Below are 23,107 nucleotides of genomic sequence, written 5' to 3'. Positions count from 1 at the left end.
CGACCTGAGCTGAAATCAAGGCTCCAACGCTTAACTGACTGAACCACCCAGGCACCCTGATTCTCTCTCTTAATGTAAGTGTAAGTACTTGTCCTGTGTCTTTGACTTGATGGTAACTTCTTCATGGCAGCGAGCACATCCTTGTTATATATCAGGCATTCCAGAAATATTTAACTTTTGATTTTCTGAGGAATTTTATATCCCAGTACATGTAATTTTTTTTTTTTCACTGAAAACTAAATATAAGAGGTTGAAACAATTGAAAGCAAAATTTATGTTGGGAGGCTTACAGTTGAACCAAACCTGAAGAATGGGAGCCTAGAATATAATTTATCGACTTTACTCCTTTGTTTGAAATGAAAGGGTTTATAGAATTCACTTCAAAATGCCATATGAAAACTTCTCCCAAATCATGGATATATATTTTTTAATTTTTTAATTACCTTCAGGGGCTGCCTGCAGCGTCTGACCTAGAAAAGGCTCACTTGAAGTGCATCCGGCAGATGTACAAGCTGTAAGCGTGAAGCTGTAGTTGGTGTATGGCTGGAGACCTAGAAAGAGCAAACAAGAAATAAAGTACATCTTGAGAGGATTATTTATTATCAATTAAGCACTGAAAGTAACATGCAGAGTTGTAGATACGATTTCCAAAAAATTTAAAAGCAGAAAACACTCTTTAATGGAGATAGGAACTTCACAAGCATCTTGATATAAATAGAAAATTCATTTATCATTAATAAATAAATTCTCAGCCTTAGAAGAAATCTTAAAATTCATGCACTCCATCCACCCATCCATCTTTCTCCTGATTCTCTTGTACAAGAGGTCACTGAAAAGACTGCCTTGCCTAGGCAATCAGAGTACTCATCTCTCAAAGAGCCTGTTCCATCTTTAGAGAGCTCTAGAGTTCTCCTTATTTTGTTTGAAAGTCCTTCTTTATGTGGTGGTGAATTTCTTTCCATCACTTGCCCCTAGGGACATACAGAACAAATCTAATTTCTTTTCCACATGACAGTTCTTCAAATATTTGTAGACAGTTATCAAATGCCCCCTGAGTCTTTTCTTCTCCAGGCTAACTATCCTAGTTTCTGCAACTGCTTCTCATATGAGTAGGGGTGGGAAAAAAATAAAAGGAAGGTTAGATTCAAATTTTTTTTACCCTCAAGTCATATTCAGCTTATATTCATACCACCCCCCCCCCCTTTTTTTTAACTTTGCACTTCTTCACCATATGTGCCCATAGAGTACCAGCTCACCCTTAACTTCTATAGTTTCGGGGGGGGGATGTTGGCTTTGTCTTCACACATTGATTAAACATAATTTTATGAAGGGACAGTGCTATGGTATTCAGAATATGACACAGCCCAGTAACTGCTCAATAATTTCTCAGGAAAAATATAATACTCAAGTTACTTAGCTTCTCTTTGCCTTGATCTTCTGATCTGTAAAAATGGGAAATACAGCAACTAGCTTTTAGGGTTTTTGTGAAGATGAAATAGGTTACTTAGAGATGTACTTTCTTTGAGCAGAACCAACCTTAAAACTCAGCAGCATTCGGCAAGGCTAACATTTCTTGCCTTGATTTTTGGGAAAATCCAAACAATGCCAAAGCTCAAAAATTTTCCCTTCCTTAAATAATAAGACTTAGTCTCTATGTTGAATAATTAGACTAAGTGACAGCATGGCTCTACTGATTGTTATATTAATTTTTCATGAATTCTGAACTACATTTTCACATATATTGTTCTTCTAGTAGGTGACTTTTTCCAGAGACATTCATGAATCACTCTGTGGCTTTGTGTAGATTTTTGCTCAAATGCTACCTTTTAAAAGATTTTTGACTTACTCTGCCTATACACTACACCCAGCACCTGTTATTCCCTTAAATTACTTTCTTCTTAGCCCTCAACATTATCTGATGTTTTATTATGTCTGTATATTCTTGTTTGTCTCCCCCTCTAGGGCATAAGCTCTAAAGGAACACAAACAGATCTGGGTCTCAAAGATAGCTGCATACCCTTCTATGACTGGTACAAAGTAGGTGCTTGTTAAATGAGTGAAAAAATTAACTCAACTGATTCATTTAGTATTAGAGCAGTCGTCTGGGTTCTCTGCTAAAGCAACCGTGTTCTGCAGCTGGAGCTGCTTCAGAATTCAGCTTTGAAGCCCTTTGTGTTTCCTTATCAATTTAGCGATAAGATGCAGATACTTATTTGATTGTAATCTTCCATTTGGTTGCTATGGAGGATTTACATAATTTTGATATTTACCTGATTTATAGATAAGAAATATGATGAAAGATCTAAGCCATCCCCAAACCATATATGTTTGATAAAGGCTTATGGGAAAATGCTAAAGATTATAAAATACAGAACTCAAAAGGAAAAAGGAGGAATCTTCTAAGAATGAAGGTCAGAGACTGCCGTGGCAGGCTGATTTCATCTGACCACGCACCCGCTTTACTCTTGCTGCTGGAAAAGGGGGTCTAGACCCTTGTAGCACCATCTCATCTGAACAGCTCAATTTCTCACTTAGAATGTAAGCCCTTAGAAGGTAAGGTTTATGTCTTTGAGGGTTTTTTCATCATATTTTCTTAGTAGACCTGTTGTAGGTGTTTGATGTTTATTAAATAATGTTTAAAGAACACAAAGCCCATACAAATGCTCCATAAAGATGTCAGGCTATGATGTCCATGACATCCAGTCAAAGTGTGATCTGACCAAACAGGCCCTTCCTCATAAGTCCATGGGTATCTCTGCCGATCACGTTTATTCATTGTGTAAGCAATTCTATCCCAGTTGTAGAACATTATTAAAATAATACAAAAATTAATGGAATGTGTAAACTATAAATATTTCCTAGATTTTGTCTGGATGCCAGATGGTAACTATGGGTGGTATAAGGGAAGCAATGCTTGGCCTTTTTCTAAATTTTCCTATCAAACAAAAACAAACAAAACCCCCAAAATGAGGCCCAATTCTCCTCTTCATTTTGTGTTCTAGCTAGTCTGATTCAGACAAGGGGTGGCCACTGGAGGATAGTTTAGGGTGCGCCTTAGAAAAGGTAGAGAAAATTTGTCATTACAAAGGTGTTCTAAGGCTGATGAGAGGTTTGAAGGTGTTTGCAATGAGGATAGCGGCTAAAAAGGAAATTAATGTATATGAAAATAGAAATTGTCCTTTCCTTACAAAATCTTTCTGAAGCAAATTGAGTGGTATCCGTTTTACATATAACGAAGAACACTAGAATCCAAGCTATTTAGGAATGGTACAACAGTGGATTAGGCTCACTAGGGATTTTTGATAGATTAAGGAAGGTGTGACAGAGAAGTCTGTTACAGGTGTTTAAATTGGATGGTGTGGGTTGGCCTTGAAGAGCATGGCGCCAGGTCTAGTGAAGGAATATGCGTCTCTTGAAGGTACTGGATTGCCAGAATCAGGGAGGAAGGATGCAGAACTGAGCCCTGGGTAGAGATTCTCATTTAGGAATCCATAGGCATTCAAAGACATTACCAGTCAAGAGGAATGAATGTGATGAACTTGAGAAAGGAAACAAAAATGGAGGAACAAGAAAGACAAGAGTGGGAGGCGTGAGACTTTAAGTGAAGGAGGGGAGGACAAACGGACTAATCTAATTCACGGGCAGTTCATCCTCAAGGACTGTGTCTGGCCCTGAAATATGGGTCATATGGAACAAGGGGAGACATATTCACCTCATTTCAACTCACATTTGCCAGTTTGTGTCATACAACTCCACATCTGCTACGTTTACTTTCCAGAGTCCACTCACACTTCCTTTTATGACAGAGCTTCAGTTTTCCTTGTGGAAACCAGTCTTTTGGCTACCAACAGGCTTTATGCCTTGTTTAGGATTGACACCATCTGGACTGACTAGTCCTGGACACAGTTCCACATCCCAGTGCGGATGTTAGCTGCTCAGGATTGAGTCTGTGACTTCATTTAGACTAAGGAAAGGCAGGCCTTGAACATGAACTTTCATTCTTAATTGCTGGTAGTTTTTTGTTCACCACATAGCGCTTGAGAATGGAGAACTCAGAGGTAAAAAGAAATTGGGTCTTGGAAACATCTCAGCCTTGAGTCTACACCTGATTTTTTTTTTTTTTTTAGTTTCGAGCCAATCAATGTCCATTTGTTAAGCCTGCTTGAACTGAGTTTTCTGTAACTTCCAAGAAAAAGATTTCTAAATAACACTAATATTATAATTACTAATACTGTCACATGCCAGCACACAAGTTCAGATACTTCCATGTTACACAAGGGGACCGTAAGCAGCTGTTATTACCCTATGCATGTTAGAGATAGTTACAAGATTCTGGTTGAGATAATTAGCAACAACATGAAAAGGTTTAGTGGAAAGGTGAAGAGGTTTCAGCTTGAATATCACCAGGACGGGAATTAGTATTCCTGCCTCACAGGTAAGAAGACTGAGGCTCAGAGAAGCAAATGTTCCCCAGTGAATGAACGATCAGACTGGGGTAGAGACAAAAGCAAAATTTTAGCACCAAACCCTGTGCCCTCCCATCACACAAGAGCTACAGCCAAGTGTATTGAAATTTTTCAACAGCTCTGTACATTAATTAAATATGCATTATGAGAAACAGAGTTATTTTTAAGGAAATTGATTACTCAATTACATAAAAACATAGTAGCTGAAGTTGACTGAACACCACTTGCAGGCCTTCTTCTGTGCACTCCTGGATATTAACACAATCAAAAACCTCGGTAACTCCCTGAGGCACTGCAACTATATGCTTCTTTTAGAGGCAAGGGAGCCAGAGCATAGATGGAGAAAATCAACTGTTTTTATAGAGACAAGCTTGGGCGAGGTCAGGATAGAAGTCTGGGCAGCTGGGCTGAGAAATGTGGCCCAGAGCTTCTGAGACATTGGAAAATGACGACATAGGTAGCTCAAAGCCCAATGAAATATATATTTCATATATATGCACACATATATGCACACACAGTATCCATAGTATATCTACACAGTACATCTATATCTATACAATATATCTATATCTCTCTCCAAGTGGGAATCTGTATTTAAATATTTCCATTTTGAATATTTCCACACTCATGTACTGAAGCAGAGCAGGCTTTCTGTTAGGAGAGAAGCATGTGGAGTTAGACTATTTTTGGGTTCTAACCCCTTACCTACTTATGAATTACAACCACGGGCGAGCTTTCTGACCCTTCGGTGTCTCAGTTTCCGTACCCGTGAACTGTGGCCATGATGGTGTAGGCTGCTTTTTTGGGCTACAGACTAACTGGAGGGAAGGCAATATCTGAATACATAATTGTCTACATCCTATTTCTTAGGTCTTGGATTTTTCATGCTGTCAGAGGACTAAATTACTCACAGGCGTGGTTCAGATAATCTGTAAGGAAAGCATCGACTGCCTTCAGGCATAAATGATCTACATGAACTGGATGACCTTTCATATACATGACTCTGTAAAACTCAATAAAATCAACGCATTTCAACTGGAATTTGTTGCCATTTTAAAGGAGTCTCTACTGGTGGTCCTTAAAATGAGACATACATGAAATAGTAGTAACAGGCATTGCAAAGTGCACACCAACTGAAAACGACTCATGAATTGATCAGGATGAGAAGAGGGACATAAAGAGACGTCTCAAAGGAACCATTCTGGCTGTAACTTAATCCTAAAGTCCAAGAGTAGAAGGAGAAAAGAAAACATCATTCAAGCGCTCAGCATTGAATTAAAAGAGTAGGAGATAGGAGTCCTAGAGCAGAGAAAGGCAAATGCATGGAGGAAAGCCAAGCATTTAACATTTCAGTGCAGTGGAGATTACGGTGGCTGCAAATTACTGAATTTCCCTATAGGGAATCATGTTCTCTTTTAAAGGAAAGAAGTATACTATAACCAAACTCATGATGACAATTACACTTTCAAGTAACATTATGTTCAAGAGTAAATGTGTATTAAAAAGGATCACCTAAAATCTGCCTGTGAATCATAAAAAATATGATTTGGAAAACAGAACCAATGCTTATGTCAGTGTCTGTTACATTTGATATACGATTTAGAGAACAGCTTGTTTCTAATTTTTTAATCTCCAGATCAATAGTCAGGAGGAGAGATTTGTCCCTATAATCTCAGATAGCAAGTACTACCTGAGAGCATTCATCTGGTTATTCTACCATGCCACCTGCTATTTTCTAAAGAATTACCAAATAATCCTACAAAATAAGTAATTCTGCAAGTCCTTCCATCAATTTGGTCAGTGATGAGTTCAAGGGCTGAGAGACCTGGGTTACTTTCAAAACTTTTCAGTAGGTGGTTATCAGATGTCGTACATCTTTTGGGCAAGAAACTTGTCTCAGCACCAGTTCACCCAAACTGGGTGCTTGGCGGGGGCCCCCGAATCCACATGTGATCTTGCTGTTGTGATACACTTCTTTCTGCTCTTATCCGCTTTGGGTCTCGCTAAGTGATGCCCTCCAGAGTGTCTCTGCTCACGGAGATTCTCGGGAACTTCCAGCACCCCCTGGCAGTGTTGGCTGGGGTGGGTAGACTTATAGCAGGATACTGCTTTAATGAGTAATTCTGTGTGAAAATCAGTTCAAAACTGATACACCAAGATATTGTGGAATTGCTTTAGAGGCATCTAAGGCGCATTTACAGATGATTTGTTTTATGGAACTGGACTAAGAAATGTGTCAGGAGCTCACAGGCTGGAGTCCCCTCCTCACGAAACCACCACCTACCCCAACCTCAGAAGCTATGCGTCCCAGTTAGTCAATCCCAGTTTTTGCCTGTTTGTGAGCAACCACTGGAACCCTTTTCTGTGTCAATGCTTCCATGTAGGAATTCAGTTGATAGCTCATGAACCGGGCATCGACACATCAAAACAAAGACGATCTTGCATTGCAAATGCCTGTGAGGTAGCCTCATGACTTCTGCTTCCAACTACTTGCTACAAGCTTAATTGTGTCTTAATTCTAAATTTTGTGTGAAATTCCAGGCCCTAGTTTATGTCCCTTTACACAATATCTTAGAAATCACATTCATCCCGAGGGGCACTTCCCAGTAAGTTACTTCTTGGACAAATCTCTTTCCAAGTGCAGATTAAAAGTATTAAAATAGTCCAAAAAAAGACCCTTGCTTTCGATTTTAGTAACATTCTTTTGATAAATGTCTTTCTTCTCTGGAGTCTGGTGCTATACTAGATCAAAGCTGCTTTTACCCTACATTTTCAGGCAGAGTCTTTTCTAGAAACAAAATGTGGCATCGGGTGGCGGCCAAGTCTGACGCTGCTCAAAAGCTTGACAACAAGGACATACACTGCGGAGACGACAGGAGTTCTTTAGTACTCTTGGGACGAAACGGAAACAATAATTGCAAGAAACCTGAAAATATCTGAGAGTTCAGGGGAAACTTTTTTTTCTTCAAATATTAGTGTCCAGGCAGCTGTTGACTGTAATTCTTCAGCTATAATATTCTGTCTAAAAGCATGTTTTTTAGGAGAAGAATAAATGAAACAAGATGGGATTGGGAGGGAGACAAACCATAAATGACTCTTAATCTCACAAAACAAACTGGGGGTTGCTGGGGGGAGGTGAGATTGGGAGAGGGGGAGCGGGCTATGGACATTGGGGAGGGGAGGCGAACCATAAGAGACTATGGACTCTGAAAAACAACCTGAGGGTTTTGAAGGGTCAGGGGTGGGAGGTTGGGGGAACAGGTGGTGGGTAATGGGGAGGGCACGTTTTGCATGGAGCACTGGGTGTTGTGCAAAAAGAATGAATACTGTTACGCTGAAAAAATAAACAAAATGGAAAAAAAAAAGCATAAAATAGTGGTGGATGCTATGCTATTCTTTATTACTTTATTTTGCAAACAGCCAGGCACAAAGCTTTCCTCGGGGTTGGAAAAATGAAAATAAAATGAATTGTTGTATCTATTTTGATAGGCCTGATGCCCAGCGGTCAGTTTTCAGGTAGCTGGAGCAAATGCAGCACGGAGCACTACATGCGATGATCTGAGAGCACTGAAGGCAAGCTCCGGAAGCTGTTCTGAGCACAGGGTCACCATCCTAGTTGTCTTCGTCTCTGTTCCAGTTCAAGAAACAGACTGTCAATACATCCAGACTGCCAGAGATCAAGGCTGGCTTCCCCAGCATGTGACCCAAGATCCCCTGTGGAGGAGGGTCCAGGGCTTGATTCTGTGTTCTGTTTTCAAGCATTCTTAATGATTAAAAAAAAATATATATATACATATATATATATATTTAATCATATATATATATTCTTTTCTAAAAAAATTTTTATTAAGTTTTTAGTTCGAATATAGTTAACATACAGTGCCATACTCGTTTCAGGTGTACAATATAGCGATTCGGCAAGTCTATACATGACTCAGTGCTCATCATGGTAAGTGTCCTCTGCTCTTAATCCCCTTCACCTACTTCACCCTCTGCCCCAGCACCCCCAACTCTGGCAACCACCAGTTTGTTCTCTAGGGTTAAGAGTCTGTTCCTTGGTTTGTCTCTCCTTCCCCCCCGCCCTTTGCTCATCTGTTTTGTTTCATAAATTCCACATATCAGTGAAATCTCACATTATCTGTTTTATCTGACTTATTTCACTTAGCATTGTACTCTTTAGCTCCGTCCATGTTGTTGCAAATGGCAAGATTTTATTTTTTGTGACCAAATAATATTCCATTGTAGATATATATTTTTAAAATATATAATTTTATATATTTTATATTATATTATTTTTATTATATTATTGTGTGTGTGTGTATATATATATATACATATATATATATATATATATATACATATATATATATATATATGGATTTTTTAAAAAATCCATCCATTGTGAACACTTGGGCTGCTTCCATCCTTTCGATCCTGGATCCTTTTTGGTTAATGTTTTTGTATTTTGGAGGCAAATACCCAGTAGTCCAATTACCAAATCATAGGGTAGCTCTATTTTTACTTTTTTTGAGGCACCTCCAAAATGCACCACTGCATTCCCACCTAACAGTGCAGAGCGTTCCTTTCTCTCCACATCCTCACCAACACCTGTTGTTTCTTGTGTTTCTGATTTTCGTCACTCTGCGGTGCGTGAGGTGCAGTTTTCATTTACATTCCACTGATGATGAGTGGTGTTGAGGACATGTCTGTTGGCCATCTGTATGTTTTCTTTGGAGAAATGTCTGTTCATGTCTTCTGCCACCTTTTTATTGGATTATTTGTTTTTTTGGATGTTGGGTCATATCTAAATAATTTTTGGACAAAGGACGCCACATTCTCATTTTGCCCTGGACTCTGAAAATGATGAAGCCATTCCTGCCTGAGATTTAGATGTATTTGACAGAATGATTTTTGTATCCGATCAAAACAGAATAAAATCATTCAGATCCTAGTTTACTACTCAGTATCTACCCACTCAACAGATCTTCGTGAATACTTAATATGTGAAGTAGGTGCCTATCACAGTATAGATGATACAATGGCAAACAGGAGGCTATTGTCTGCCCTTAGAAAACTTCACCTATTAGCTGAGGAATAGTGACAGGAAGAAAGAACATTGTGATAAAGTATTATAAATGTCACAAGAGCCGAGAGCCAAGTGCAGGCTACCATGAGAGGACACAGCAGAATTATCTAAACAGAAGATCCCCTTATAAGGAATTTCCACATTTTGTGGTTCTGATGGTCAAAGTGTGTCCCCTTTTTTTTCCTTCAAAAATGATGTGCAGAATATCTGTTTCAGTACATTAATAGTGCCTGTCTGCTACAACATGCATTGTTAGGGTGTATGCTATTTTAGCACAGGAGATCTGCCTGAGCTTCTAAGAAAATGGAAAAGGAAGGCAAATTGTTCTCTCCTTGCTAACTTAATGTTGGTGGGTCTTCCTTTTCAAGGAAAATGCAATGATAAGCAACTTTTAATAAATTATTTTGAAAACACTTTTCTCCCAGAGTTAAGAGACACATAAGCCCTTATCAAATCTGCTGCTAAAGAGGACATGATTAATTCATTCTGTTCTTGGTGGCCCTAATTATTTAGTTAATCCTTTCTCCATCTCTTCTGCCCAGTGCCCATGCTAGGAGGCCCATATATAAAGCAGTTGTAACCCAAAGTGAAACAATGCCGTAACTGACATCCCGATTGTTCTGTGCAGGACGGTGGACCTGTTTAGTAAGAAATGATATGAAAAGGTCTTTTATTGACAAGCTGCCATGTGCTGTTTGCATTAGCGGATATGAGAAGATGATGGCTGATTCTCCTTCGTCCCCATGGTATTCAGCTCAGTGAGATAGCAGAAAATGCTTCAGTTTACTTAAAGCATTGATAACACCTCTAAATAATTAACTGAGGACTTCCTGTCTTCAATTACTTAATGCTTTTTTTAACATCTTGAGAGGATTATAAGCAATTTATGGATTTCACATGATGAGTGCATTCGCCACTATTCCCACAAAGCATTTACGGGATCATGTTTCTAAAGCTTTGAGGTAATTAAAAATAAGCATGGAGACAATGGGGCTGAGGCAAGGTGCTCGCTTTCCCTTCTGTCATTTCTAAAGACCTAGATTTTCAAGTTCCAGGATGACTGGTGCTACAACTTCATTAGTGTTTGGCTGTTAACTTAGGGAATACCAAGGTTTTGGAAATGATGAGAAAAGCAAAACATTTATCCCAGAGGGTACAGGTAGCCCTTTGATCAAACATTGGAGATGCAATGTAAAGTAAATCTGGTTGTTTCAGTTTGTTGCACGAATACAATAAAACAGTCATTCATATCATAAAATACTTCCATAGTGAATTTGGTCGGTTAGAGAACTATGGAAAGGGATGTTTCCTGGCAGATAAGGTATAGGAACATTATATAGATCTCAGGTTTTAGAGGAGCTAATGCCCAGCACCACTGCCATCCAGCAGGAACAGCACACACGAGAGGCTGTACTCGGTGAGGTTTTGCTAAGATCTAAGAAGTCTGCTTCCTCATGCAACGAAGACACTTCTCTTTAGGGCTGTCTTGCCAAGTGAAATACTGTCTAGATCTATTTAAAATGGTGCAGACAGATGAACCAAATGAATCCTAAAGGCTTCTTTTCATTTTAGGATCTTATAAAAAGTAAAACCATATAGAAAAACTTTCAAATATTTTTCATAATAAAAGAGAAACCCTGGCATCAAATGATGTGCATGAAGTCCTCTCTGACGTGAAAATATTCATTAAAGATGACAATGAGAAGAAGAACTGGTGGAATAAAGATGTTTTAAAGAAAAATCTTCCCAATTATTTTATAATTAACGAGGCTATCAATCCTGTTGGTGTACACATTACATTTGAATTTAGTCTGTTGGCATGTAAATGTTCGTTTTAAAAAAATGCAAATCAGAACAGCTCACACAGTTCAAAGCCCATGCTGGCTGAGGAGACATAGTGTAAGAAGAACATTCCATTTCACGGTATCCCGTTTTTTTGTGAAACTTTTACTGATACAAGATCTAAATGTGTCTTAACTTGGCTTTCAAAACTCTGCAACTGACATTCCATTTTCCAAGCCAAGTCATTCTTTTGATTTCCCCCCACTGCGTTCTTTGGAGTTCTGCTGTGGTATCCGTCACACTGTATTTGCAATTTGTTCTTAACTTGTCAGTGTTCCTATCACTGGAAGCTGCTTCTTCTTCCTCTTTTTTTTTTTTAAGATTTTATTTATTTATTTGACAGACAGAGATCATAAGTAGGCAGAGGTAGGCAGAGAGAGAGAGAGAGAGAGAGAGAGAGAGAGGCAGGCTCCCCGCTGAGTGTAGAGCCTGATGCAAGGCTCGATCCCAGAACCCTGGGATCATAACCGGAGCCAAAGGCAGAGGCTTTAACCCACTGAGCCACCCAGGCACCCTTCACTGGAAGCTTCTTGAGAGCAGCAATCTTGTTTTAGAGCACTTGGTGTACCCCCTAGAACACAGCAAGCAGGCAACACTGTTTTGTTTTTGTTGTTTGTTGTTGTTGTTGTTGTTTTGGAATGAAACAGTATTCTGATGCCTTGGGCACCCGGAGCGTGTCAATTTCCTTCTTCATCTATTAAATGTAGATATGAAGACATCCCTCACTTACAGGGATGTGATGAGAACCAAATGTGTCCAAATGCAAATAGTTCTTTAAAATTATAAAGCACATATAAATGTAAAGTTTTACTATGCAAAACAACAGCACTTTAACTATTTGTGATTTTTTCACTTGCAGTGAAATAAGATCTAAGAAACAAATTTAATAATTGGAATTAATGAGGGCTTTTCCTTCTCCATTATCATTGATTTAGCTCAGGATCTTCAGATAAGGAATGCAATATGTTGGTCACAAATATTTATGAAGCACTTTCTGCAGGCTTCTGGAACTTCCTGAAAACAGTGGACATCCATCAGAATGCCTGCTGTGTGTCAGGGCATCATAGAATTAAGAGCAAATCATGAATTGATTTTTCCACTTGTGTAGTATAACCTGTGCTTCCTCTGAGGAAATCTCAGGCACACTTTGCCAGGCTTTTCTGTACTGCTTTACGAGTTTCCTGATCTCTAGTATCAATGCTCCATGCAAGCCAAGGGGTCCAATGGAAGAAGAATATTCACTCAGGGGACCTTGGAAGGAAGCTGCTGACAATGGGCGAAAAGGAAGTTTGTAATCTCTTTTTTTTTTTTTCCCTTTTTATTAATTTTTTCAGCGTAACAGTATTCATTCTTTTTGCACAACACCCAGTGCTCCATGCAAAACGTGCCCTCCCCATCACCCACCACCTGTTCCCCCAACCTCCCACCCCTGACCCTTCAAAACCCTCAGGTTGTTTTTCAGAGTCCATAGTCTCTTATGGTTCGCCTCCCCTCCCCAATGTCCATAGCCCGCTCCCCCTCTCCCAATCCCACCTCCCCCCAGCAACCCCCAGTTTGTTTTGTGAGATTAAGAGTCATTTATGGTTTGTCTCCCTCCCAATCCCATCTTGTTTCATTTACTCTTCTCCTATCCCCCTACCCCCCCATGTTGCTTCTCCATGTCCTCATATCAGGGAGATCATATGATAGTTGTCTTTCTCTGATTGACTTATTTCACTAAGCATGATACGCTCTAGTTCCATCCACGTCGTCGCAAATGGCAAGATTTCATTTCTTTTGATGGCTGCATAGTATTCCATTGTGTATATATACCACATCTTCTTGATCCATTCATCTGTTGATGGACATCTAGGTTCTTTCCATAGTCTGGCTATTGTAGACATTGCTGCTATAAACATTCGGGTACACGTGCCCCTTCGGATCACTATGTTTGTATCTTTAGGGTAAATACCCAGTAGTGCAATTGCTGGGTCATAGGGTAGTTCTATTTTCAACATTTTGAGGAACCTCCATGCTGTTTTCCAGAGTGGTTGCACCAGCTTGCATTCCCACCAACAGTGGAGGAGGGTTCCCCTTTCTCCACATCCTCGCCAGCATCTGTCATTTCCTGACTTGTTAATTTTAGCCATTCTGACTGGTGTGAGGTGATATCTCATTGTGGTTTTGATTTGTATTTCCCTGATGCCGAGTGACGTGGAGCACGGAAGTTTGTAATCTCTTGCCTGTGGCCTCAGAACCTAACCTCACACAACTGTTTGGGATGATTCAGTAGATCATTCATTCAGTAGACCTGGTAATGAACCAGGTTACTTACTACCTCAAAGTATTTTTTTCTATAAAATGCGAGTAATAACTTTTTATTGCATAGATTTGTGAAGAGAATCAAATGAGATAGTACATGCCGGGTGTCACATGGGAAATTCATGTGTTCCCCAAACATTTGTGTAGCATCTACGGATGTGTCAAAGATTGTTCTAGGCACTGGAAGTACGGTATTGAACTAGGTACCGAATTATACCGAACAATACCGAACTGTATTGAACTAGGTATCCCCAACCCAATGGGGGGAGATACAGAAAACAAGCACTATTAGGTAGTGAGAGATCCATGACGAAAATAAGACCAGGTGATAACTGTGGTATAATAAAGAGGCTTCTTGAGAGCGGGAATGTCAGAAAATGCTTCTCTTCTCTTCAGAAATGACATTCAAAACAAAACATGCTAATCATTATTATAATCACGTCTAGTAATTATCTGACTTTATACCATTATACTGTACTATTATTTTTTTACAGTTAATTTTAATAAATGTTATAACAAACCATAAAAATAATACAGTCACTATTAATTAACGTTAATAATAACAAATTGTCACAGTCACCTGTCAACTATTCTGTGTATTAGTTACCCACTCAGTAGATAAATGTTAGCCTCTGGACGAATTCTCCCTGCCTTCCAGTACATTCCTGGCTATCCTCATCCCATTATCTATGAGTATATCCTTGGGGAATGAAAATGCATCTTACCGTTTGTCTGAGGGAAAAAAAAAGTTAATACTGATGCAAAAATCCTACACATAATGCATATCAAAGCCAAATATAAATTATTTCTGAAGTTATCTGCTGTTGTGGCTTATTGCTGCCAGTGTGGTCTCTTCTATTAGCATGGATAAGTGGGACCTGACCATATGTCAAGAGAACACGTCCTTTCGAAGTGACCTCATATATCAAACGCACACCCCTGGGATGCTTTCCCCCCTAACCACAATGACAGACTCTTCCGGTAGGTTTTCCTCTTTTTTTTTTACCTGTGACCGTATGCTGCCTCCTGTCAGTGGTGCCAGTGTAGATGAGACCTTTCCCAACCTGCCTGAGCTGGTACTCTTTAACGACACCATTTGGTTTCTCAGGGACGCTCCAGCTCAAATGCAGAGCCTCTGCGCTGGGCGCCGTGACTCTGGCCGGCAGGACGCTCTCCGGGACTCCTTGGGTAGTGGCTGCAACTACCTGCAAACAGGAATTAAACAGAAATTTATGGTAATAGGACACTAGGTATTCTGATCAACGAGAATGTCACTTTTGTTTTAAAATGTTGTTGTCTGGCCTGGCATATCATTAGCGGGGGCTTGGAGAAACGGTCTCCTTCTTCTTCTTCTTCCTTTTTTTTTTTTTTTTATTCTTTTCCTTCCATCCCATTTAAACAATGAAATCTGACCTTGAATACATTACCTAAGTCTCAGACTACCATTTATCACAACAAGTTCAACAACAATTTTGACGGCAGAGTGCAGCCCTCAGTTTAAACAAGTAAAATCTGGCGGGCAGACTGTCTTGCTAGAGAACTCTTGATGACTCTCTTCCATATGGCCCATCAGTGTCTTTGCATTTTAACAGCCTGATTTTGTACATTTTAAGCACCAGTAAATATGAAGCAAAACCCACATCTGAACTTGCTTGCATATAATATGCTTTGAACAGTACAAATGGGCAGATTTTTTTTTTTTTAATATTCTTCCTATGATACCCAGGATGTCTTGATAGCGTCTATACCAATGTTCTGGAAAAAGAGCTGAATGAGAAGGAAAAAAGGATAAGTCAACTGGTTATTTATGCAGCATTATCAAAATACAGTTTTGGATAAAAATTAGCTGCATTCGTTTTTTCACAGAATTAACTCTGGTTTCAGTTTTTTAACCAATTGTTCTGGCATCTGGTAGGCAGAAGCTGTGCCTGTGTAAAAAGACGTGGAATTGTTCTAGGACCGTTCGGACCATAACTTTTGATGGGGCCAATCAGCTGCCATCTGTTTAAACATTGCCACGCTCGGAGATGTTTCTGGAGGTCTGCTGAATGAAAAGCCGCACATATGCACGGCGGCGGATCCATCTGACTGAATGTTTTCCTTGGATGGTTCTTGCACAGTGTGTGAAGATGCTGTTCTTATAAAGTTGTAACCACATGAAAAGAATCAGAGCTGCCGTGTGTTTGTTTCTCCTGGGTTCTTCTGACTAGGCTGGCTTCTGTGAGACGGCTCTTTCTTTATTTTCCTCCTAAATCGCCTCACTGTTTCTTTCCAGTCGGCTTTGTGGGCTCTTCGCGTTCCCAGTGTTCATCATCTATGGTCTTGTTTTTTTTTTCTCTCTCTCTCTTCTCCTTAAATGACCCTATTCAAACTCCTTGCTTCAACTTCCCACATGGATCCTTCTAGCAAATCAGTCACTTCGTAATCCAGACTCTGACAAGACATTTTTGCTTAAAGTGCCAAGTAATATTTTCTTCTGTCACTCTATCTGTTCCTTCTCTTAAACATATATTTTAGAAAGGCTTAAATTTTTAATCTTCTTCTACACTCAAATTTTCCTCTTTTATTTTTTTTTATTTACTTTTATTTTTATTTTTATTTATTTATTTATTTGACAGAGAGAGATCACAAGTAGACAGAGAGGCAGGCAGAGAGAGAGAGAGGGAAGCAGGCTCGCTGCTGAGCAGAGAGCCCGATGTGGGACTCGATCCCAGGACCCTGAGATCATGACCTGAGCCGAAGGCAGTGGCTTAACCCACTGAGCCACCCAGGTACCCTCCTCTTTTATTTTTTTATTTGCTTGCAGAATGGCATTGTGATCTATAATTTGCTCAAGCCAGAGAGCCAGAGATCTTGAATAACATCTTTGATACTTTCCTCCTCTTACCCTGCATAGAGATGACAGCAATTTCTCTTATTCCCCTGCATTTGGTTGACACCAAGTCCTGTAGACTTCATCCCCCAACATCTGTTGTATCTTTCTGATATTCTCCATTCTGACTCCTGTTACATGAGCTCATTTCTTTCCTATACTGTAGCAGAAATCTTGGTATCATTTTATTTTCTATGCCAGGCTCTTCTGCCCCTTTCTGTGTTTCAAGAGAAGGCAATTTTTGTTAAAGTGATATATATATATATACTCTAAATATATATGTATATATATTTAGAATTTATTTGACAATTTATTATTATTTGACAGAGAGAGATCACATTATTATATTTATATATTATATTAATATATGTAAATATCACATATTTATATATAATATATAAATTTATATATAAATAAATATATAAATTCTAAATATATATACACAAATATTTAGAATTTATTTATTTATTTGACAGAGAGAGATCATAAGTAGGCAGAGAGGCAGGCAGAGAGAGAGAGAGAGGAGGAAGCAGGCTCCCTACCGAGCAGAGAGCCCTATGCAGGACTCGATCCCAGGACCCTGAGATCATGACCTGAGCCAAAGGCAGAGGCTTTAACCCACTGAGCCACCCAGGTGCCCTTAGAGTGATATTTAAATAGAAACGTTTAAACTGAGGGATGATTTGAGAATTGTTATGGATTTATAGAAGATCATCTGAGAATAGTTGGCAGAACTTTGGAAAACAGTATGGAGGTTCCTCAAAAAGTTAAAAAGAGAGCTACCCTATGACCCAACAATTGCACTAGTGGGTATTTACCCCAAAGATACAGATGAAACAAAAAGAAGGGGCACATGCACCCCAATGTTCATAGCAGCAATGTCTGCAATAGCCAAACTGTGGAAGGAGCCGAAATGCCCTTCAACAGACAAATGGATAAAGAAGATATGGCCCATGTACACAATGGAATATTACTCAGCCATCAGAAAGGATGAACACCCACCATTTGTATTGACATGGATGGAACTGGAGGGGATTATGCTGAGTGAAATAAGTCAAGCAGAGAAAGACAATTATCATATGGTTTCATTCATGGTGGAACATAAGGAATGTCGTGGAGGACATTAGGGGAAGGAAGGAAAAGCTGGAGGGGGGAAGTCAGAGGGGGAAACAAACCATGAGAGGCTATGGACTCTGGGAAACAATTTGAGGGTTTCGGTGGGGGTAGGGGGGGTGGGTGAGCCTGGTGATGGGTATTAAGGAGGGCACATGTTATAATGAGCACTGGGTATTATATGCAAATAATGAATCATGGAACACTACCTCAAAAACTAAAGATGTACTGTATGGTGACTAACATAACTTATTAAAAAAATAGTTGGCAGAGGAAAAATGTGATAAAGAGGGTGATATTTGTTCAAAATTTTTTTCTTTTTTTTAAAGTAATGGAACATTGACACGTGCATAAATTTCCTTTGCAGTGCTCTCTCCTTCCGGATTAGTAGTCAGCTGAGATGCCATGTGAATATGTTCTCATTGAGGCAGATACTGTTTTCTGACAGTGCAAAAATCATTCATAACCTGGATGTTCCTATAGTCTTCCCACTGGCTACTTTCTGTCCAGAGTTTGGGTTCCTCCCCTTACCTTGCTGCTGAGGGCACAGCCAGCAACCGTGCAGGCCTTCAGCTGGTATGAGTATTCCTGAAATGGCTGAATTCCCTTCGTATCAGAAAAGCTCAGTGATGTTCCCTGAAAATGTTCAATCCCATTTCGGAGAAGAATGTAGTAGATAATTGGACCTAAAAGAGACAGAGAAATACCCAGATTTGAGTGTCAGATCCTTTTAACTATTTGCAAACAACTTACATGTCTTAAGGTTCTGAGGAAATAGGGTAATATAGCATTACTTACTTTTAATTTGCTATCGGATTGCTATGTTCAAGCAGTTCTGAGTGATACACACTCTTATTGAAGAGAGGGATTCTGGACATAGATAATTAAAGTCATTTATGTTTATTTTCCCTCACTACCAAATAAAATTTCTTCCAATATTAAAACTATTTTATCTTTCTTTAGCAGTCTTTGCTTGTTTGAAAACAGCTCAGATATATATGCTAGGATTCGAGAAAAAAATTCCGGGACTAAAAACTTGTGAGACCTATTTTATAGAATGAATGATTAGTAGGCACACACCTAAGGTTGCTTTTACCAGCAAATAATTTTTAATGGTTAGATGCATGCCAGTTACATGTAGATTACATTCATTTCAATTTCCCTATGGATTTACAGGATTTTGTTATTTCAATTTAAAAAGCTTAATACCATTTGACTGTATAGGTTTCTTCCAACTTAAGAGTATCACATCTTCAAGATTATCCATTTTGGTCCACCTAGGGGCACTAAGTCCTTCAGGTACATCTTCTTTTGTCCTGGCTCTAATGGCTTTGCTGAATCCTCGCCCATAGCTGTTCCATGCAGAAATCCTATACTCATACGTCATATAAGGCTCCAGGTTCACATCTGGAAAGGGAGAAATTGAACAGTGAGCTTTTAAAAATATTTTTTTTACCATCATATTGAAAATGAATATAAAAACTTCTAAAAACTTAAAGATAAATGCTTAATACTAGAACTCTCATCTCTTAATGTTCTAAATCATAAGAAAAACACTTTATGTGTTTATTGGATGCAAAGATATGGAACTCCACAGAAAAGAATTCACTTTCTCTGATCAAATAATGGGTAACATGAAAGGAATGACTGAAAACCTAAAGTACTAGACTAATGTACACTGGATGTTAGTGCTTCCCCACTTCTGTATGGGGCAGCAACCTGCTTTTATAGTTTTATACTATAAATCTTACCACTTATTACATCATTCATGTTACATTAAATTATTATAGAAATTATATATAATAAATTATATATAATATATAGTTACTATGATACATAAGACTAGAAACTTGGCTTATCATGGTTAGTAGATACAACTGGTTATATATGGATATAATATGTGTATAGTATATATACAAAATATATATTTATATACATGGATATAAATGGTAAGTGGTTAGTGGAATACATAATCCACTCTACACATCCTTCCCTCTTTTGCTAAACCAGAACTGAAACCGAAACCCAAAACAACCAATCTAAATAAAAGAATTAAACCAAACTGTTGAGTGTTTTGTACTGGCAATGATTTTATTAGATTATCATCCATGTGATTCAATAGCAAGCCAAAAGTCTCTGTTCAGTTTTAAGCTTTGGTAACTTCAGAAACACAAATGCTACAAATTTACAAAAAAAAAACTGAAAAATTTAATTGGCTAAATCTGTTTAATTTTGTGAATTTTGACTATGTTTGTACATATGCATTTTTGTGTGGTGGTTTCTGGATGACTTTTCTCGGAGGGGAGATCAGAAGAAGAGGTCCTTCCTTGGCTTCTCAGCCACTTGCTCTATCTTCATGTGGGGTTGTCTCCATCCATCCATGTGGGTTTTTTGACTGCATTTTCCTTACATATATTTCCTCACCATAGACCCTGACCTGCCTACTTTATAGAATTAGTATGAAAATAAAATGCATGAAGTAATGTGCCAAAATATCATAAAATGTAAACTGCTATAAAATAGAAGGGCTTATCTTCTGTCTCCATTTTTCTCTGGGAAAGGGGGCATCTGTCACTTGTTACCTGGGATGACCACTGGTGGGTGCCCAGATCTACCTTCTGTTCTGGTCAGAGGCCTCCTGCCTAGGGTCTAATTTTCCCAGTTTTCTCTGCAGCTTGGGGTTATCAGATGACTCAGATCTCAACAACAGAAGAAGCACAACAATGATACGGGCAACCAGTGTCTCACTTCCTAAGAGGAATCACTTGTCCTCCATTGACCTTCTCATCCCCTTTTGGTGGCCTGGAGCAGATGTTGTGGTGACCCAGGCTGCACCATGGGAAGGACGGCAGCACCAGAAACATCATGAGCCATCACCTGCAAGGAATCTGGATCTCTGAATGACTGTGTAGGGCCGAGCTGCCCAGACCATCCACCTACTCACATGAGGTCACTATATTTTTCAATCCATTGGCTGTAGCACATTGAACTGCTCATTGCTAATAACTGTTCTGTCCAATCCTTCGGGCCCACGTCACCAATTCTAATTTCAGTTGCTGTAGCTTGCCATGCTGTGTTTCTTGTTCTTTCCTCTATGGCATTTCATTCTTTTTACCCTCTCATCTCTTATCCTCATTTCTTTGTTTCCCTGTGAGGTCTGGTCTTTTCAAGATGCTCCTAGCTCATGACATAATTCTTTTTGTTTTACACATAAGGAAGCATAGTTGAAATTTTGCCTTCCCTCAACAATCACTCTCATTTCTGAGTTCTTTTTTCTTTGCCAGAATTTTCAACTCAACTCTTTTTTTAAAAAAGAAAAGAAAATACTCCCCCCCCTTTTTTAAAATTTCAAAATCATTATGTATGTTATAAGGGGATAGTCTTCAAATAACAGAAGGTTTTGCTTTTTGGGGAGTATGTTCACTCAATTTTTACTTGTTAATGGCTTAAATGTCCCGCGCATACTTGTCTGCAATCATTTCTTCAGCGGATAGAATAGTTCTTCAAATGCACATACAGGATTGTGCCGTTCTATTGCTTAAAAAACTTTAATATTGCCTCATTGCTGCCTGCTTAGTGTGGTGTAAAAGGCCTTCATCTGCTGACCCCTGCTTTTTGGCCTCATCCCCATGGTTTCTCCTCTCCTTCACGATGCTACATGCATATCAAGGGCCTTGTTTTTCACATCTTACTGGGCTTTCTCTCACTTCCTGTGCTTTGTACACATTGCCCTCTCTGCCTACCTTCCCTTCCTTTGAACTGATATATTTCTACTTGTTCTTCAGTTCTCAGCTCAGACATGATATCCTTCACAAGTCTTTCTTAACCTCTTCAGTCTGGGTTAGATGTCCTTGCAATGCCCTTGAAAAGCATGCTATGCTTACTTCTATCGAAGTTCTTACATGGATGTATTTCTCACATTACAGGGTACTCATATTTGTCCCCTGTCTGTTCATACGGGCTTCAAATCCCTGATGGGAATTCTTACTTATTTGTTTTCATAGCTGGTGGGCTACCAGTGTGGGACTGGTTATTAGTAAAAATTTAAGAAATATTTTTTGATAAAAGAAATGATTGTATGCGTGAATGAATTTGGGTGAGCTCTGGTGTTGTTTAGCTTTTAACTGTAAATTTCTAAGAAAGGTGGATTTCTTAGTCCAAATTGGTCTCAAAGTTACTTGTTTTAGCATGATTTAGGTGCTTTGTTTTCTTCTTGGAAGAGAAACTTTTGTTATTTTTCATATTTAATTTATAGTATTCTTTGGTAGGCAAAGCAATCTGAAATATGGATGTTTAAATAACTTAAACATTTTCTCCTCTGGAGAAGGCTATTGCAAATATGTCTTAAGGGACGTTCAAAATCTTGACCTTGACTTCAAAAGGCAGATAAAAGTACAGAATTCTCTTGGATCATGTGCATCTAGACCAAATCCACTAATTTGGAAATGAGGGTCCTTAAATCTATAACTGAGTGTGGAAGGAAATTGGAGGGTTTAAGGAATTGTTCTCTATTCTGAGGGCTTTCCAGATTAAATGCATTCCAATAAATGTTTTTGTTTTGTTTTGTTTGCTTAAACTGTGTTAATCCAAGAATGAGGTAAAATGAAGCAAGGGCATCTTGTTCATACCGTGATTTCAATCTCGTAGTGGGGGATGGAACAAAGGTCCAGATGCTCATGAAGCAGGTGGAAGTGAACGTCATGCTGATGTGTGAGAGGAGAGAGAGAGACTGGGCTTGAGAAGCCGGCACTGGGGACAAGACTGTTCACTTACACCCTGGGAATGACGAAGAAGGACATTTCAGGTGGAAGAAATAATTGAGGGGCATTTGGAGCACTGTGAGAGGACCTCCTACACCATGAAGAGTCTTCTAAATCTGCGGGTCTTGAGGGCGACATGATTTAAATCTGACATCTTCCCTTAGCAACTTGCTTTTATAGATCTGACCCTCAGCCTCTGCATCTGTTAAATGGCCATACTTCCGTGATTGCTTTGTGGGTAAATTAAGGTAAGGTTTTAAAGCACCTAGCACATCACTGGAACCTTATCTTTGTTTCTGCTTTCCCTCCTTAATCTACTTCCTCACTCCAGCATCTTGCCTTATTTTTTTGTAATCTTAAGGTTTGCCATTATCACCCACCATCCGTTAAGTAAGACAGAATGGTGAGTCATGATGGAAGAGAGCAGTTTAGTTAACCTTAGCTTGCTTGAATTATGTCACTTAAATGTATTCTATTTGACTCTAGATGATAGATGATTACACACACACACACACACACTTAAGTTTTCAAAAGGCAGAAACAAACTCTGTAGGGACTTAAGTAAATGGACAAATAATAAAAATTTAATAGAGGGCAGAACTATTTTGGAGATGATCTTAAACTTCACAGTGTTTTTTACTCACTTTAGCCAAGCCTGAGAACCACT

General features: G+C 39.0%; 1 protein-coding gene across 1 annotated transcript in view; it reads right to left on the bottom strand.

The window, feature by feature from the left end:
* The window catches only part of USH2A (usherin), a 714,551-nt gene that overhangs the window by 129,173 nt on the left and 562,271 nt on the right, over window positions 1-23,107 (bottom strand). Inside the window, exons 52-55 of the mRNA XM_045983172.1 lie at window positions 18,890-19,087; window positions 18,212-18,366; window positions 14,702-14,900; window positions 444-551 (exon numbers count right to left, since the gene is read on the bottom strand). Of these exons, the coding sequence (XP_045839128.1) occupies window positions 444-551; window positions 14,702-14,900; window positions 18,212-18,366; window positions 18,890-19,087 (660 nt within the window). The remainder of the gene's footprint in view (window positions 1-443; window positions 552-14,701; window positions 14,901-18,211; window positions 18,367-18,889; window positions 19,088-23,107) is intronic.

Source organism: Meles meles, chromosome 17 (assembly GCF_922984935.1).
Source record: "Meles meles chromosome 17, mMelMel3.1 paternal haplotype, whole genome shotgun sequence".
NCBI classification, from domain to species: domain Eukaryota; kingdom Metazoa; phylum Chordata; class Mammalia; order Carnivora; family Mustelidae; genus Meles; species Meles meles.
This window is presented reverse-complemented; position numbering and strand designations above follow the sequence as displayed.